This window comes from Xenopus tropicalis, chromosome 6, assembly GCF_000004195.4.
Source record: "Xenopus tropicalis strain Nigerian chromosome 6, UCB_Xtro_10.0, whole genome shotgun sequence".
NCBI classification, from domain to species: Eukaryota; Metazoa; Chordata; class Amphibia; order Anura; family Pipidae; genus Xenopus; species Xenopus tropicalis.
The window spans coordinates 90,680,578-90,697,637 of NC_030682.2; the positions used below are offsets into that span (position 1 = coordinate 90,680,578).

Sequence of the window (17,060 nt, forward strand, 5' to 3'; positions counted from 1 at the left end):
TCAGTCGGGTAGGCCCCTCGGGGGGTGCCCATTCAGGGGCAGATAAGCTGCCGAATTGGTCTGAAGAACCTGAATTGGTAGCTGAAATCTGCCTGTGTATGGCCACTTAAAGGTACAGATGTGGGACCTGTTTTTCAGAATGCTCAGGACCTGGGGTTTTCCAAATAAGGAGTCTTTCCTTAATTTGATCTCCATGCTTTACGTCTGCAAAAAAAATATTTAACATTAAATAAACCAAACAGGATCAGTTTTAAAAATGTGAATTATTTGATTAAAATGGAGTCCATAGAAGATGGCCCGTAATTCAGAACATAGTATAATTCTTTATAAACAGGACCCAAAAAGAAGGACAAATGTATGTGGCACAGGACAGGGTGCTCAAAAGCAGAATGTCTGGCCACCCTAGTGGTGATAGTGGGGGGAGGGGGGCAGTGGGCAGGGGACAAGGGACGAGCCTGCTGTATGGGAGTTCCCCCTCACCTGCACTTTAAACTTAGCTGCCTACTCTTTTGCTATGCATGGCAGGTGGCTGTTAATATCTGGTGTTCATGGGGATCTGAGGGTGCATGCCAGGCATAGATTTTTTGTGGGGGAAGTGCACCACACTTAAAATATGCCACTGATTTAAAGTACAATAAAAAACATTAAAATTCCAGTTTCGTAGAGCAAATAAAAATAGGCCACAGATAAGGACAGTTAAATGCCAGGAATAAAAATCTCATCACAGAAAGACAATATTGACCAGTTAATGAAGTCTCATCTGACGGGACCCTGATCAAATCAGCCTGATTTAACCCTACACAACTGGTGGCCGACGTGGACAAAATATCTGCTCCTTTGGTGACCTTGCCAACAAGCAGATCAATTAAAGCCAGCTTTAGAGCTGAAAGTACTATAGTGGCAGAAATAGAGGAACAATGTTAACTCCCATCACAACACATGGCACAAAGTAACCTGGTAAAAACCCCATCATTTAAATACATTCACTTGGCATTCGCTTAGCCATATATCTTTTATATATTTTTATATCTTTTTATGGCAACTATTTATACATGAAGTGTGCTGCTTCCCTCTTCTATACATATGAAGATGACTTTCTGGATCAGAAACTGGTGTAAATGGAATTCATGCATTTAGTAACAATTACCTGTTTTCCAGAATTAAAACCATGGATTCTGCAATTTTGGAGACAATAGGCAACCTGAAAAATGTAATTCACACAACTGCAAAGGTATTCTTGATCCAGTATGTGATTTAACATTTCTGCAACATTGTGCATATACACACATGTACACATACATATCTTACTCTAACCCATAAGGAGCAGGGTAGGATCAATAAACAAACCTGCCAGTGGTTCCATGTGGACATGACCATACCCTGCTTACAGTAGGGGTACAGGAGAAAAATACGAATGTGCAGGACTTCCTCAGAAGTACATTTTATGCATACTGTGGGGGAGGGGCGGAAATTGCCAACCAAGGGACTCGACTCAACTCCTTCTGACCCACCATGCTCCATGTGGTCAGGTGGAATAGAAAAATAAATGCATGGCCTTACTTTTTACCCTGGACCAATACCCTACTCACTGATCCTCTTTAACCAGTTAGAGGTGGCAAATTATTTTCATGGGCTTCAAATGCATACATTAATATGTTTTTTGTGATGTGTTTACTCAAGAGATGGTCATACCTAGGCCAATAGGATAAATTTTCTGAAAGATTATCCCACTGGGCAAAGAGTATACGAGGGGGCAAACACCTTTTGGCTGGCTTTCTTTTGTGTGATCATTTGGGCAGACAGCCTAAGCCAGCGTTTTTCAACCACTGTTCCGCGGCACACTAGTGTGCCGCGAGATGTTGCCTGGTGTGCCGTAGGCAGGGCCGCAATTTTTACTTTCAAAGGGGGCCCGGCGATGCTACAGTTTTTCTTAGTAGCTCGGGCCCCCTTTAATAAAATCCGGGCCCTGTCATTGGTTGCGCCCCGTGTGTACGGGTGACGTCAGTACGCACGGGGCGCAACGTTATAAAAGGGCCTGTGTGCGGTCGCGTGTAGGCAGAAGTGCAGAGGCGGCGCGCGTGAGGGGAAGATGCTGCTGAAGCCGCCGAAGAGCAGAAGTAAAATGCTGCTGGGCACCAATGTGTTAGGGGGGGCCACGGGGCACACTGACTTATGGGGGCACTGCTGCTGGGCACCAATGTACTAGGGGGGCTGGCTCTTGGCACCAATGTACTGGGGGGCACTGCTGCTGGGCACCAATGTACTAGGGGGGCACTGCTGCTGGGCACCAATGTACTAGGGGGGCACTGCTGCTGGGCACCAATGTACTAGGGGGGTACTGCTCTTGGCACCAATGTACTAGGGGGGCACTGCTGCTGGGCACTAATGTACTAGGGGGGCACTGCTCTTGGCACCAATGTACTAGAGGGGCACTGCTGCTGGGCACCAGTGTACTAGGGGGGCACTGCTCTTGGCACCAATGTACTAGGGGGGCACTGCTCTTGGCACCAATGTACTAGGTGGGCACTGTTCTTGGCACCAATGTACTAGGGGGGCACTGCTGCTGGGCACCAGTGTACTAGGGGGGCACTGCTGCTGGGCACAGTTAAATTTTTTAACATTTTCTAATGGTGGTGTGCCTCGTGATTTTTTTCATGAAACAAGTGTGCCTTTGCCCAAAAAAGGTTGAAAAACACTGGCCTAAGCAATTCAAGTATGGACTGGGATTCAAAATTGACATTTCAAGCACAAAGAATCCAACATTTTTGGATGCATTCACATATTGCCAGTCTGGGCCTGAAGTAATCACAACAGTAAAAAAGTAAAAGAAGCACAGAGTCTTCACTTCATCTGCCAATACACTACACACTGGCAAACCAACCTATCTGATCCCAGTACTGACCAATATACATGTAGTAATGCTTTGTTTCACACAATATTATTGGTATGTATATGGCCAACTATAGACAATTAAGTTTGTGCTGAATTGAGACAATTATATATATTTTTCTTTTTCAGGAAGACATTTCTAATAATGAGGAACATATCCAGAACAAGTTGTTGAAATGAAATGAGTCACAATGTTTGTGTGCTTTCTGCAATTTCCAGTTCAGCTCATCCCAGGGAAATTAGTTTGTTCTTCATTTTTCTTTTGTAAAACAGGCTGGAATGAATTTCTGTTTTAAGTGGACAACACTTTACCTTATAATTAAAGTCACATCATGTATTAATGGAGAAATTAATGAGTTCTTACTACTCATTCAATCATAGTGTCCAAATTGCTTATGTCAAGCAACAATAGTACCCAGGCTTATGAAATTAAAGAAGAAACCTATAATTACACAGCCATGTGGCAAAGTCATTAGAATGTTTGTGTTCAGTACTTCCATAGCCTATTGTCACAACTTGTATTGTCAGTACAGGTATAGGATCTATTATCTGGAATGCTTGGAACCTTGGGCTTTTCTAGATAAGAGATCTTTCTGTAATTTTGATCACCACACATTAGATTTGCTTTAAATTAACCTCAAAACTTCATAGGCAAGGAGGATTGAGGAATATTTAAATAAGCCAACATTTTAAGGGACTTGACTCATACTTCCACAGGATAGAGTACAAAAAAAGTATGGTGCCAGATGGGTAAGAGAAGCCATTCTATGAAGTGAAAGCAATATCTACATCTTACTATTTCTCTATTCACAGGAGGTGTCATATTGCATCAGCTGGATCAGGTCTTTACAATTGTGACTAGAAGATTTGGTAGTTGTTGCCATGTGGTTATACATTTGCTTTTTGCTAATGGAAAGGGTGGGGTCACTGATTTTCGTTCTAATGACTGTAGTAACCAAAAGTTATCTGTATGCACAGAGCATTATTCGCCAGTCTGCTTGTTACTTTGGACTGATATCTGGTGATTAGGCAGTACAATATTGGGTGGTGGCACTTGTGCCTTTAAAATGTGCTTATTATCCTCCAAATAAAAATGATGATGTGTCCATGGCACACTTGATGCCAAGAGCCCTACACCATGACACTTTAACGCCTAGAATTCAGTAGTGATGGAAGCAGAATAATTATGCCAATGGTGCTGGAGAGTAAGAGAGTCAAACAAAGGCTAAGGGAATTTTAATTTTCAGTTTGGGGAAGGAATAACATATTGGTATACTCACCGTCTCTGATTGCTGGCACAGATAACAAACAAATCAGCACTGCCCAAGGACAATACGATCTTCATCAATTCTACATTATACCCCACAATCCTGAAATTTTAATTTTGGTTAAAATTCTACAGAACATTCTTTTTAAGTGTTCCTACCTTTCTTCCCCATGAGCAACATTTCAATAAAAAAAAAGCTGGGAAGCAACACAAGCAGTGACCAATAAGATTGGTTAATTAGTAGCCAAATGTGGACTGGCAGACTACTAGAGGCTCTGTTTAGCAGAAGACATGGTCTTTATGCTTCAAAACTTGCCTCCAAGTCAGAAATTCAAAAATGGGCACCAACTTTGAGGCCACTGGGAGCAACATCAAAGGGGTTGCTAAGCAACATGTTGCTCATGAGACACTGGTTGGGGATCACTGATTTAAAACAATAAGTATGAAGTATGTAATAGGCATCTCCATGTTGGATTACCTAACACAAACTCCAGCTGTCACTTGTATGCCAAAAAAAAAGACATAAAATGTTGTGTTCTGCAAAAGAGTTGTTTCAGAGACTCCTGGAACAAGGGAACATGAACTAAAGTGATGGAGTAACAGTAGGACCACTGTCCCTACTGCAAATGTTTATGAATATCACGTCTTTTTATTAAGTAATACTGCAATGCGCTTTAATTTCACACTTGCACTGTGAGAAAATGTACTGGGGCATTGAATTTAATGGGTTAAAGTAAACGTAAATAGATGACTTTCAGGGCTTTTTTTCTGAAACGTTGATGACTCAATACAATCACATTCATTAACAATTGTGACCCTTTGAAGACTTTACAAAACAGTTTCATGTTCTTTTATCACTTCAAATCCCCTTCCAAAAGTGCTATAAAGATTTTGCCATAAAGTAAAATGGGAGGTATTATTCAAAGCCAAAAAGGGCACAGTCACAGTCAGTTATTCCGGAATATTTTTTGACTCTGGGGGTTACCTTGGCTAACCGTAGTGTGTCATCGTCACAAGAACACAGAACACAAGCACTTCTAATGCCCTATGTTATATATTTAAAACTGTTAAAAAAATGTAAAAGAATTTCAGTGGGAGGGCATAAGGCATTTTCTGGACTATAGTTTAAAAAATGCTCTCCATCTGCATCATTGTTAAAGTGGTATTTAGACAAAAGCTTCAGCTGCACATGACCAAAGCCTAAATGTTATCAGGTTAATATTTCAGTGCAGTTTTGTATTTCATAATTGTTTCAAGCAGAATTCGGTCAGTAGGTATGAGGATTCCTATGTCTGTTTAAGCATCCTGTTTCTTTAATATTTCCTCATGGTACTCTATTTCTCCTTCTTATGCTGTATCCCGTTGCTTGCATTTATTAAGTCTTTGTGATAGCCGTTCCTCATTTCAGTCAGGGCTGGAATTCCATTTGGATCTGATTTGGAAGGTCTTTTCTTGTAAGTCTGTAGCAACCAAAGGAAACAACAACAAAAAGATCAGATGAGGAATGTCTCTGATGTGCATTTTTATTATTTTATTGCTTTATCAAGTAAATAAGGTTGTTCCTGTCTGAAGTCTTAGTTTTCCACACAGGTTAATATGAATAGGGTTACATTATTCCATACATCACTATATTTCTCCTTCTAAAGGAGTCAAACTGCCTTTGCATTTTGTTGACATTCAAATATCTCTGCCCTTGGCACATAGTGCCCAGATACCTCCACTAAAATAGGAGCAGATCAATAAGTGGTTTAGTATTGTAGTGCTGCTCATTTCTCTGTCTTGATATCAAGCAAAATGCTTGAGTGGAGTCAAAAGATGAGACTGCAAAACCACTAAGCATTTTTCAGTATGTTACATTCAATTATTTTGCCCTGAGAACCTTGTAATGATTTGTGAAAAATGTCGCAATGGCCAACCAGGATAACTCCCGATGGGCCCTGGTGTCAGGGGGCCCTCCTGCTTCTAACTATTTGACCAATTGCATGGTAATTCCCTATTTTTATTATGGGAAAAAGAGATGGAAGGATAATGCAAAGGGACTTGGATAAGAGGGAGGAGAGGAGGAATAATAGTTTAGAAAGTGGGCCTATGGTCCAAGGTTTTTTGGTGGACCCCTGGCATCTCAGTTCGACACTGTCTGTGAATATGCTGCAGAGTGACAGTGAGCCCCTCTATTCACTTACCTTTAAGTAAAAGTTTACAAAAAGAATAACCAGAGTAGCCATGTATGAGGCCTGGAACATGAGGCACCCAAAAGGAAACCCACAGGGTTTAACTGCTGCACTCAGTGTGTGCGTAATCGTAAGCAGGAACTGCACCTGAAATGAATGCATTAAAATCTTTTAAACATTTTTAAAACATATCCTTTACATTTTAAACATATCCTTTAGTATTAAAATAGAGAACCATTTGTTGTGGATTAAACATACATTTACCATTAAGATGGTAAAATTAATATGTAATTTCATATTGAATGTTTCTATTAAGGGGCAGAATATTTTTGTAAAGAGGACATTTCATAAAAAACAATTATACTGAAATCCATGTTCCCCCATCAAAATTGTGCACCATTTCTATAAAAACAACTTCTTGCACAGAACTACTGGCAGGCGCCAGCTGCAGGACTTGGAAATAGTTATGAGTGAATTTTTTTGCCAGGTTTAGTGTGTAATAACTCCCATAGACTCCAATGTATTGTGTGCTTCAAAAAAAAGGCTGGAAAAATGCCCATTGATTTCAATGCCTTTTGGGAATTTCAGCTGTTTTGCAAATTTTTCAAAATGAGAAACCAGACATTCACTACTTGGAAAGAATCAGCAGTGTTCTGAATTCCGGACTGCTGGAAAACAATATAGATTTGTATTTCTGAGGCTTCTTATAAGAAACAGCCCCAGTGGGCCCTGCACCCCCCAATCTGAACCTGAGTATCCCTTCAAGTTGCTTTGGGCAGTCATTCACATTGATGTTATGGCCGGGGCTTCCCAACAGTACAAGGCAGCCTAACATTCTACTTTTTCTTAGCAATAAATAACACTTGCTAAAAACTGCTGAATGGGAATAAATTTGTCCCTAAGTTTACACATATTGTTCAACATAAAGTGTCCTTTCCCCACAACACACAAAATGTTCAGAGACACAGGTATAGGGACACTCATACTGCACAGCTGCAGCCAGTTACTGATGTTTATGGAACAACACCTCGTGAATGACAATTTTAAATAATTAATGGTTTGATATACATAACACTGATGAGTATTATCTTGTATACAAATGTTTCATAAAATATTAATATTTAGGCATGGGTAAAGAAGGATCATCACCTGTGCACCAGAAAATATGTCAGGAAGAAGATGTAGTTGTAGTACTAATGGGCCGGGAAATAATCGGGAACATAATCAGATACAAAAACAGAAACACATACACAATACTATACCAAATATATACTACATACCAGCTGTGCCTGAGTGAGGTATCTCTTCCACCAAAGGTATTTATGCATGGATGGAATAACTGACAGACCATAATATGAGTACATGAGAACATGAATAAAGCTATTAAGTGTTGGTCCAAAAAAACCTGAAATAAATTTAACAGTTATTAGGCAACATATTACAATCTGACTTACGCAAATATCTTCTGTACAAATAATTACTTTCTTTCAATTATTCACCGTAGTTTCTATGAGGGGGTTGAACTGGCTTGTAGTTGTAGGGCAATAGCACATGGGGATACTTGGGCACAGCAATAAAGAAGCTGCATAGACAGGATTTCAAACAGACAAGTGTCCGTGTACAATGTAACTGCTTATCTGGTGAGAGTTTTCCATGTCTCCATGACTTTTGAGGCTATTATCACCTGACATGCAGTAGTGCTTGTCAGGCAATTTACATTTATTATGGGGGTCTGCTTTGCTATGTTATGGGCTATTTAAACCAAAACAAGCTGCTTTGTGTGCCATTGCTCTTTGACTCTACTATTGTTTTCTAATCCCCCAATAGAAAACCATAAAGGAACATGGTCTGCTATGGGGACACAGCAAAGACATTTTGCTAGGTTTTTGTTTACATCAGGAAGCACCCTGTCTGACTCCACAGGAATAAATAAGCAATGGCCAACAGAAGCAGGGGGTGTCAGAGCGCACTAATATCATTGGCAGGGTGGGTTGTGGATAGGGTTTGGCTGGCCTGCAACCCAATGAAAGAATGTTGCACCTGTCCAAATCCACCTCACCTGCAGGTACTGTGGGTTACTACTAACCTGGACAACACTATAGCATAGGTATTTAACTTTACTAAGCACAATTCAGTACAGCCAAACTGCATTCCCTTGTGCCCAGATTTTCTCTCACAGTTGTTACACAGGGAGGGCAGAGCCCACTTTACAGAACAAAGCAATTTTGTTAATAGGCTTTTATGAACATTTCTTGCTTAATTTGTGAGAGCTAAGGAATGCAGAAGTGTTTGGAAACTAATCTGCTAAAACCATAGTAATAGTTATTACTAGAGTAAGCTGTACAGTGTGTTTGATATTAAAATGTGGCTTTCTTCTTAAAATTCTCATTATATTTGCACCACTTTTAAAAAATCCATTACAACTGGAAATGTGAGAAGGGTGCCAAAAATCTGATCCACTTGTTCACAATAAGCATCCAAAGATGGCATCAACTTTGATGAACAATTTGTAATTGTAATTGATGAACAATTTCACAGCAAATAATTCTGTGTATTGCCATTAAACCTGATTTTTGTGGCTATTGTAATATTTAGGTGGAACAAGATACTAAGAGGCAGATTCATCTATTTTTACTAAATGGTGAAAATGGTTACTGCTTTGTATAGAAGTAATGAGCACTTTTCTGAGCTAGAAATGTCCCCTGTCACATTGTTTTCCTGGGGCTTAACAAATTGGTGGGTGTTAGAGCTCAGTGCAATAGAATGGTGTTCAAGCATTCAATAAACTTTAACAAATGAAAACCTTGGTATCTGTTTATAAATGCACCAGTTTGTTAACTTTCCATATTGTGTGGAAAGTATTAGAATATGAGATCAAATTCAATTATTTAGGGTTCCCCAGTTTGAATTTCAATAAATCTGTCATTGCACCCAAAACGGACATAGCCCATGAGTGTAACTAATAGTTAGTTTTCTGCAAGGTGTATTGTCAGTGTTAGAAACAAAGCACCTGAAATACAGTGTTTCGGTTGAACACCAGAACAATACATTTATCAAGGTTTTTTTTTTTATTTTGATTTTTTTTGTTTATGTTTAATATTTCTGAAAGATACAAATATAGACAATATGCTATGCAAAATCAGTTGGTTGTTGGGGGATGGGGAGATTGGCCTGCAATGGGCACGTGATGCAAATGTTAGAGAACCCTACAACATTGGAGAAAAATATTTTAAAAAGTAACCACCCCACCTGCAGGTCCAAATTAAACAATTATATCTAAATAAACTAGAAACAATAAATGTTGTGAGTCATTCCCCCCAAGTCACTTATTAGCACCTTAGAAACCAATAGTATTTATTACATTAAAAAATCAACATAATTTCTCAGGATTCAGAATAGTGCAGGACAATGTCCTTAAAATTATGGTCTCCATAGATGAACTGTTGGTTGTTACTAGCCCCCACCAGTCACAACACAGATAGGTAGGACTGACTAATTTGGTGGTAATTTGGGGGCGAGAGCAGAAATTGAATTAATTTGCTGCTGTGCTACAATCTTTAATATTAAATATTTTAATAATTATTGTGTTTCTTATCCCTCTAGTTTATTGAGATGCAGATGTTGGAAAACAACACAGAGTATGTCAGTTACCCATTAATGTTTTTATGGCAATTCAATGTTTTAATAGTGCTCTCTGAAAAGTTATCACATTATGCCCTATAATGACCACTTACTTTGACCACATGGGATCCAGTTCAGTACACACCACCATATATTGAACATAGATGCATGGTGGTATACATGAAGGAATGTAATTTGACTGTTCTTTTTCCGTAGAACAAAGAAAATTGTGTCCATGAACTCAATAGCTTTTGAAAAATAGTACCACCATAACACTTTGGCCACCTGCAAATAAGCATTATAAAAGAAATCTTAAGACACATTGTGTAACAACACATAAAAGCATGCAAAAAAATTATTACTTTACAAATTGTCTAATTTTGGCTAGTTTGGAACAGCAAGAATATTTGTTGGCAGTTGTATATGTACAAGTTCTCACATTGTCAGGTCCAACTCACCCGAACATCAGCTTTTCCTGCACTATCAAGGTTCTGGCATTGTAAATTGTATCCCCCTTCCCATGTTGAAAGGATAAGCTAGGAAAAAACACACACAACCAGAACATTATTTACTACAAAAACTGACATTCAGATAACTGGTTTCATACCCAAAAAAGACCATTGAATGTTATGCATTTTGGTGTTATATAATGATCTTTGTAGATTGTAAGCTCTTTTGGGCAGGGCTCTCTTCGCCTCTTGTATCGGTTATTGGTTGCTTTATATGTTACTCTGTATGTCCAATGTATGAAACCCACTTATTGTACAGCGCTGCGGAATATGTTGGCGCTTTATAAATAAATGTTAATTTTAATAATAATAATAATAATCAGGGCCGGAACTAGGGGTAGGCAGAAGAGGCAGCTGCCTAGGGCGCAACGATTGAGGGGCGCCAGGCAGGAGCCTCTCCTAACTTCCCCTAGTGCCACTTTGTCATTGACTCCGCCGCTGTCATTAGCGGCGGAGGCAATGACCGATCTAATCGCCCCGCACCGTTTAAAAATAATAAGCAAACTATAAAAATCATGACAAAATCCCTTTAAAACAGTTTAGCCATCACGTTCTATACAAAATGTAAATCTATCCAAAATCTTGTAAAAATTTGGAGAAAAGCTCATGTAATTTTACTTTAACTTAGGCCGGTATGTTTGACATCTGCAGTGGGGAAGTTACTTGAAGGTTTGTTAAGGGATCACATTTAAAATAATGTTCTGGAGAATTGTATTATGGGCCGTAATCAGCATGGCTTTATGAAAGACAGTCAATTCAGACAAATCTGACTGCTTTTAATGATGAAGTTAGGAAGAAATTGTGGTTGCAGTAGACATGATCTAATTAGATTTTGCCAAAGCGTTTCATACAGGGACCTATAAATGAATGCTTTCTAAGCAAAGATCTGTTGGTCTTAAAGGGCATGTCAACCCCAAAAATAATTTTTTGCATAATGAAAGAAAACATAATTCTAAGCAACTTTCCAATATGAATAATTAAAAATTTGTAGTGCTTTAAACGTTATTTGTAAATGTAATTGCTATTGAAAGCTGCATTTGCTGAACTCCTGGTTGTTACATTTTAAACAATGTTGCAAAGGTCAGTCTCCTCCAGCAATACAGGTCTGTCAGGCTGCTGCCTTGTGTTACATTGTTTCAACAGTCTGAGCCACCAGGGCAGAGAATAGAAAGCACAGGCAAACACTGTTTCTAATACCAATTATAAATACAAATAACTCAAAAACCATTACAAACTTGTAATAAATGTATATTGCAAACCTGCTTAGAATTTTGGTTTCTTTTGTTAGTCAAAAAATTATATTTTGCGTTGCCTTGTCCTTTAAAGATATTTGTACATGAATAGCAAACTGACTGCAGGATCAGGTAGAGTGGGTAGTCATAAATGGTACCTTCTCTGCATGGGGTTCTAAGTGGGGTCACACAGGGTTCTGTAATGTATCAGTGTTTGCTTATGACACATAACTATGCAGCCCAAGTACTGTAATTTGATCCAGGTTGTGGCATCCTTGCAGCAGGATCCTGACAACCTGGGCAGCTAAGTGGCAGATTGATAAACCTAGGATGTCAATAAACCTAGGATGTAAAATTTACAAGCAACTTATACCCTTAATGGGACTGTACTAAGCAAATCCATAATGAAGATAATAAACTTGGCTGTAGCAAGCAATGCCAGTCAGCAGTTGCAAGGGCAAATAAGGGTTTGAACTGCATTAAAAGGCATAGATTCGCAGGTAAGGCCCCATATAGAACATGCAGTGCAGTTTTGGTCTCCAGTGCTTGAAAGAACATTATTTAATTAGAGAGAGTCCAAGGAAGGGCAACTAAGCTGGTAAAGGGTATGGAAAGTCTCAGTTATGAAGAAAGACTGGCCAAGTTGGGTCTTTTTACACTGAAGAAGGGGAGAAAACATAACTATGTATAACTATATAACAGGATCATATAATAATCTCTCTTATGCTTTATCTGCCAGTAAGTCCTTTCAGCAGACACAAGTGCATTCATTCCAATAAGAAAAAAGGAGGTTCTATCTAGATATATGGAAAGGATTTTTTACAGTGAGAGCTGTGAATCAGTTGTACTGGCAGATAAATTAAATAACTTCAAAAAGGGGTTGGTGGCTTTTTAGCAAGAAAGCAAGTACAGGGTTATTTTTTAATAGCTCTTAGTACCAGTTGACCGGGGACTGGTATGATTGCCATCTTGGAAATAAAAATTATCTGAAGCATGCACAACAAGGAAAAGAAATACTTCTACATTAAAAAAACAATACAACTATTTCTTTGTGTTGTGAAAGTGGACAAGCCATTAATTTCAACACAGACTGCGAGCAGACTTGCCTTGGGCAGATGACTCTTGGCATATAACAAAGGCTCCCAGAAGTATCCTGAATACTAATACATTTGAGATCCACTTGTTCATACTAATATTTTTTTGTGTGCAGGAACGTTGGATCATAAAAGAAATGTTTCTAGCCTGTCTAACTTCCTGCCACTTTCATATGGGGGAAATTAGATGGTGCACAATGTATAATAATTTGTCTCTATAGCAAAGCAGCAGTTCTTGCTTAACTCCAGGCACATCTCAGATAAAGGATCTTTGGTTTTGGCACCAAACTTTCACCAGATCTGAGGTGAACGACAAATGTCATCAGAATTTTCATTGAAAATTATTGGTTGATATAGAAATGCACCAAATATGAAACATTTATGTAAAAATTAGGGTTTTTTTTTATAAAATACTCGAGATATGAAAATCAGAGAATTTTGCCAATTTTTTTTCTATTTTGATGGTTTATACTCAGGACTCAGAACATGCTGGGACACCAAGGGGCTGATTTACTTACCCACGAACGGGTCGAATGGAGTCCGATTGCGTTTTTTTCGTAATGATCGGTATTTTGCGATTTTTTTCTTTACGAATTTTTCGTTACCAATACGATTTTTGCGTAAAAACGCGAGTTTTTCGTATCCATTACGAAAGTTGCGTAAAAAGTTGCGCATTTTTCGTAGCGTTAAAACTTACGCGAAAAATGCGCAACTTTTCGCGTAAGTTTTAACGCTACGAAAAATGCGCAACTTTTTACGCAACTTTCGTAATGGATACGAAAAACTCGCGTTTTTACGCAAAAATCGTATTGGTAACGAAAAATTCGTAAAGAATCCGAAAAAATCGCAAAACATACGAAAAAGTCGCAAAATGTTCGTTTTCAAGTCGGAACTTTTCCAATTCGGGTCGGATTCGTGGGTTAGTAAATCAGCCCCCAAGAGTTTGGGGTGACTTGTCCAGTATAACAGGGGCTTGATTACAATGCTAGTTTAATATTGTGTATTGAGGTCATATACCTTAAGAACTAGGCTATTTCTTCCTACTAATTTATTGGAAATATGAACATTTTAGTTTAAAGGAGAACTAAAGCATAACTAAAAAGTAGGCTAGAAATGCTGCACATTATGTTTTGGACTTCTGTATATGTCCAAGGCAACCACAGTCCTTTAGCAGGGAAGATTTGTGCCTACAAATATTCCCCAGTAGCTCCCCATCTTCTTTTCTCTGATTCACTGCACATGCTCTGTGCTACTGTCAGTTACTGAGCTTAGGGACCGACACACAATATACTGTATATATAGAATATAATATAAATGTCAAAATATAAGGCTGATTAGTTTTTTATTCAGATTCACATAACATTACAGCTTTTAAACCAGCTCAATTAATAACAAGCCCTATAGCATTAGCATATATGACAGACAAATCTAATTTTTGCTTGATAATCTGCGACGACCCCTAAGCTTAGTTTCTCAACAGCTGCTCAGAGCTCACTGAGCATGTGCACTGTCCGGACAGTTCTCACAGACTCCAAGATGGGGAGCTCCTGTGACAAATATAAAGACCTATACCATTACTTCTAGAGAGATGCTAAATCTTTAAGCTGGTGCAGTCTTTTTATTGTATAAAATATGGAATTTCTAGACATATTCATTTTTAGGGTTTAGTTCTCCTTTAATGTTGAGCTTGACAAGGAATGTCTCTTCTCTTTATTAATTTTTCTTAAAAACAAAAAGAGGAAAACTAATTCAAATAACATAAAATAATTACTATACATAGAATCCTCACTTGTTAACCTTGAATGCAACATCGCTATCTGGAACATTTGCTGGCATGGGACATAACCTACAATTGAACGTGCCATGTTCCTCTCTAGGCAAAAAGTGACAGTGCAATATATCACTCTGAAAAAACTAGGTGAACTGAGGACTAGTAAATGTACAGTATAATCAATTAATCTCTCTTACAGCTATGCCTGAATAGAATAAAACAAACTTGAATAATTATTTGACATTTGTGGTTATTTGAGATTCTTCTTTGAGCTGGTAAAACAGGGTATCTTGGCCGTGCACAGGAAATTCCACTCAGTTATATCACAGTTTATTCTTTATAAGAAATGATATATTTCCATTTACCAGACTCTCATTTACAACCAAAGAAGCCAATGACCTCCTACCTCAGGTAGGAATAGTACATATTGTGAAACATTATATATATATATATACAGTATATATGCAGTATATCAACAGCACTCGCATAAAAAGGAAACTTAATATTGCCTGGGTGCAGTCCACAAAAAATGTAGAAATTATAGCAAAGTAGAAGGTACCGCACTCACAGGTCTTAAAGTGGCAGCCGAAACGTTAGATGCATTTTTGTAATAAACTTTTTTGATTCACTTTAAGACCTGTGAGTGCGGTACCTTATACTTTGCTATATATATATAGTTCAAGCACACCAAACAAAAAAACAAAAAGGCATTAAACCTGGGTGCTATCCAAGCTTAGTAATACACAAAATCAAAATATAGATGCGCGCACCAGGTATTTTTAGTAAGAAAAAACTTAACTTTTAATTATAATCATTAAAAAGAAAACAGGCCGACATTTCGGTCCCCATCTTGGACCTTTCTCAAAACCTTGTGTGTGATTTTCCATCCTCAGTATCAGATAACAAATTGAATATATAAATAAATACACAAAAATCTTTTTGGAAACCACCACATAAAAATACATTATAGGGGAGCCCCCCTCATTTTAAAAAAAAAAAAAACACTTCTGGGGGGGGGGGAGGCAAAAAGGGGATAGTATCCTCAAGTAAAGTGCTATTAAAGTCCAACTAGCTCATCAGCAAATGCAGCTCATTTGCCTGTATAACAATTTGCCTCCAATATCCAGGGATAGCCAATCAGTGGCACACTATCACTTGTTATTACGTTTAGGAGGTAGGGGGCCCCGGAATAGAACGAGGAAGGAGTTGAGGGCACGGGGCCATGACAAGGATAGGAAAAGGCCCGGGGGGAAAGTGTTGGTGCTAGGGAAGATGGGTAATGTAGTCCCTACAGGTATTGGCCAAAAAGGGAACTGAGAAGGAGATAAGCGGGGAGGAGCATAAGGAAAGTGGCCATTTTGGAGCAACAAGCTCCCACCCTCCCTCCCTGGATTTGAGGCGATAAAGGGGTAGTAGTAAGGAGAAGGGAAATAGAGAACACAGTCGCAGCCGAGGATTACGGAGTCCAAGGAGAGGTAATCAGAAGGTTAGGCCTGAGGCTAGATATTACAGCCATAGGTCGGTGGTAAATGAGGATGTGGGGGTTAGAGAAAGGGGTTTTAACCTCAAGGAAATGATTGCGGTCGGGGGCAGGTACAGCTTCTACAAAGCAGCCTTCAGCAGCTTATTGTTATGCTGTTATCAAGAGATTAAGATGTTATTTATTTTAATATGTTATTGTTAAATAGGGTTGTATGGAATAATGGAAAATGTTAAATTGTTGCAAATAAACAGGCTGCGGCCTTTTCTGTCCACAAAAGGTGTCGTGTGATTGTGCTTGGCGGGGGTAAAAGAGGTAAAGAGGTAAAGGGGTAAGTTTAAGGGGTTGGAAAGAAGGGCCACAAATTTGATGCTGCCATCTGTCCAGATCTTATACATGGGTACAGTACAGTAATGTGAGAACCTCCCTTCTCTTTTGAAAGGTGTGAATAGAACTCCTCTATAAATCTCCCGTGTTTTTTCGTTATCTTTTTTACAGTTTCAGGAATGTGTAGTTAGACTATTCTTTATTATTGTTTCTACAGTGAATGCTCTATTAAGATGTAATTATATTAAAAAGGCTAAAAAGTACTATTTAATAGCATTTTATAGTGCTCTGGAATCACCTTAAGTCAAAGGATATTTGATTTCATAAGTTTACCTTAGATTAGTTTATTAACCATAGATTTGTAGCCACGGTAATTTTATAGAACAGTATGTGCTTTTATATTGCACTCCCCCACATATTCTACTTTCTCCCATCATTATAATTACAAGCGGAGAATGTTGTAAATGAAGTCTTAACAAAGGGATATTGAATTAGAACTGTTACAGAGGTCACTTTTATCCAGGCACAAATGTTAAACCGCTGGATGCTTTTCAGTGGGAACATTTCTTTTCATACAGAAATACAGAACACACACAGCCTTTATATGCGTCTGTATTTCATCTGCTGTTCTTGTGAAAAAGCACTGAGAGATCTGGGAAATTAAATCTTAATATTATGAAATATGACTTTATTTCCAAT

The 17,060-nt window shown here is 38.5% G+C and overlaps 2 protein-coding genes across 4 annotated transcripts in view; one reads left to right on the forward strand and one right to left on the reverse strand.

Moving 5' to 3' along the window:
* sycp2l (synaptonemal complex protein 2 like) overlaps positions 1 to 3,238 on the forward strand; it is a 44,419-nt gene extending 41,181 nt beyond the window's left edge. For all 3 annotated transcript variants that reach the window (XM_004915299.4, XM_012965414.3, XM_018095028.2), the window contains exons 35-36: positions 1,159 to 1,231; positions 3,019 to 3,238. In XM_004915299.4, the coding sequence (XP_004915356.2) occupies positions 1,159 to 1,231; positions 3,019 to 3,069 (124 nt within the window). In that variant the 3' untranslated portion in view covers positions 3,070 to 3,238. The remainder of the gene's footprint in view (positions 1 to 1,158; positions 1,232 to 3,018) is intronic.
* A 1,570-nt stretch (positions 3,239 to 4,808) lies between these two features.
* Positions 4,809 to 17,060, reverse strand: part of elovl2 (ELOVL fatty acid elongase 2) — a 44,125-nt gene continuing 31,873 nt past the window's right edge. The window contains exons 4-8 of the mRNA NM_001016159.2: positions 10,407 to 10,484; positions 10,062 to 10,233; positions 7,608 to 7,732; positions 6,340 to 6,474; positions 4,809 to 5,616 (exon numbers count right to left, since the gene is read on the reverse strand). Of these exons, the coding sequence (NP_001016159.1) occupies positions 5,491 to 5,616; positions 6,340 to 6,474; positions 7,608 to 7,732; positions 10,062 to 10,233; positions 10,407 to 10,484 (636 nt within the window). The 3' untranslated portion in view covers positions 4,809 to 5,490. The remainder of the gene's footprint in view (positions 5,617 to 6,339; positions 6,475 to 7,607; positions 7,733 to 10,061; positions 10,234 to 10,406; positions 10,485 to 17,060) is intronic.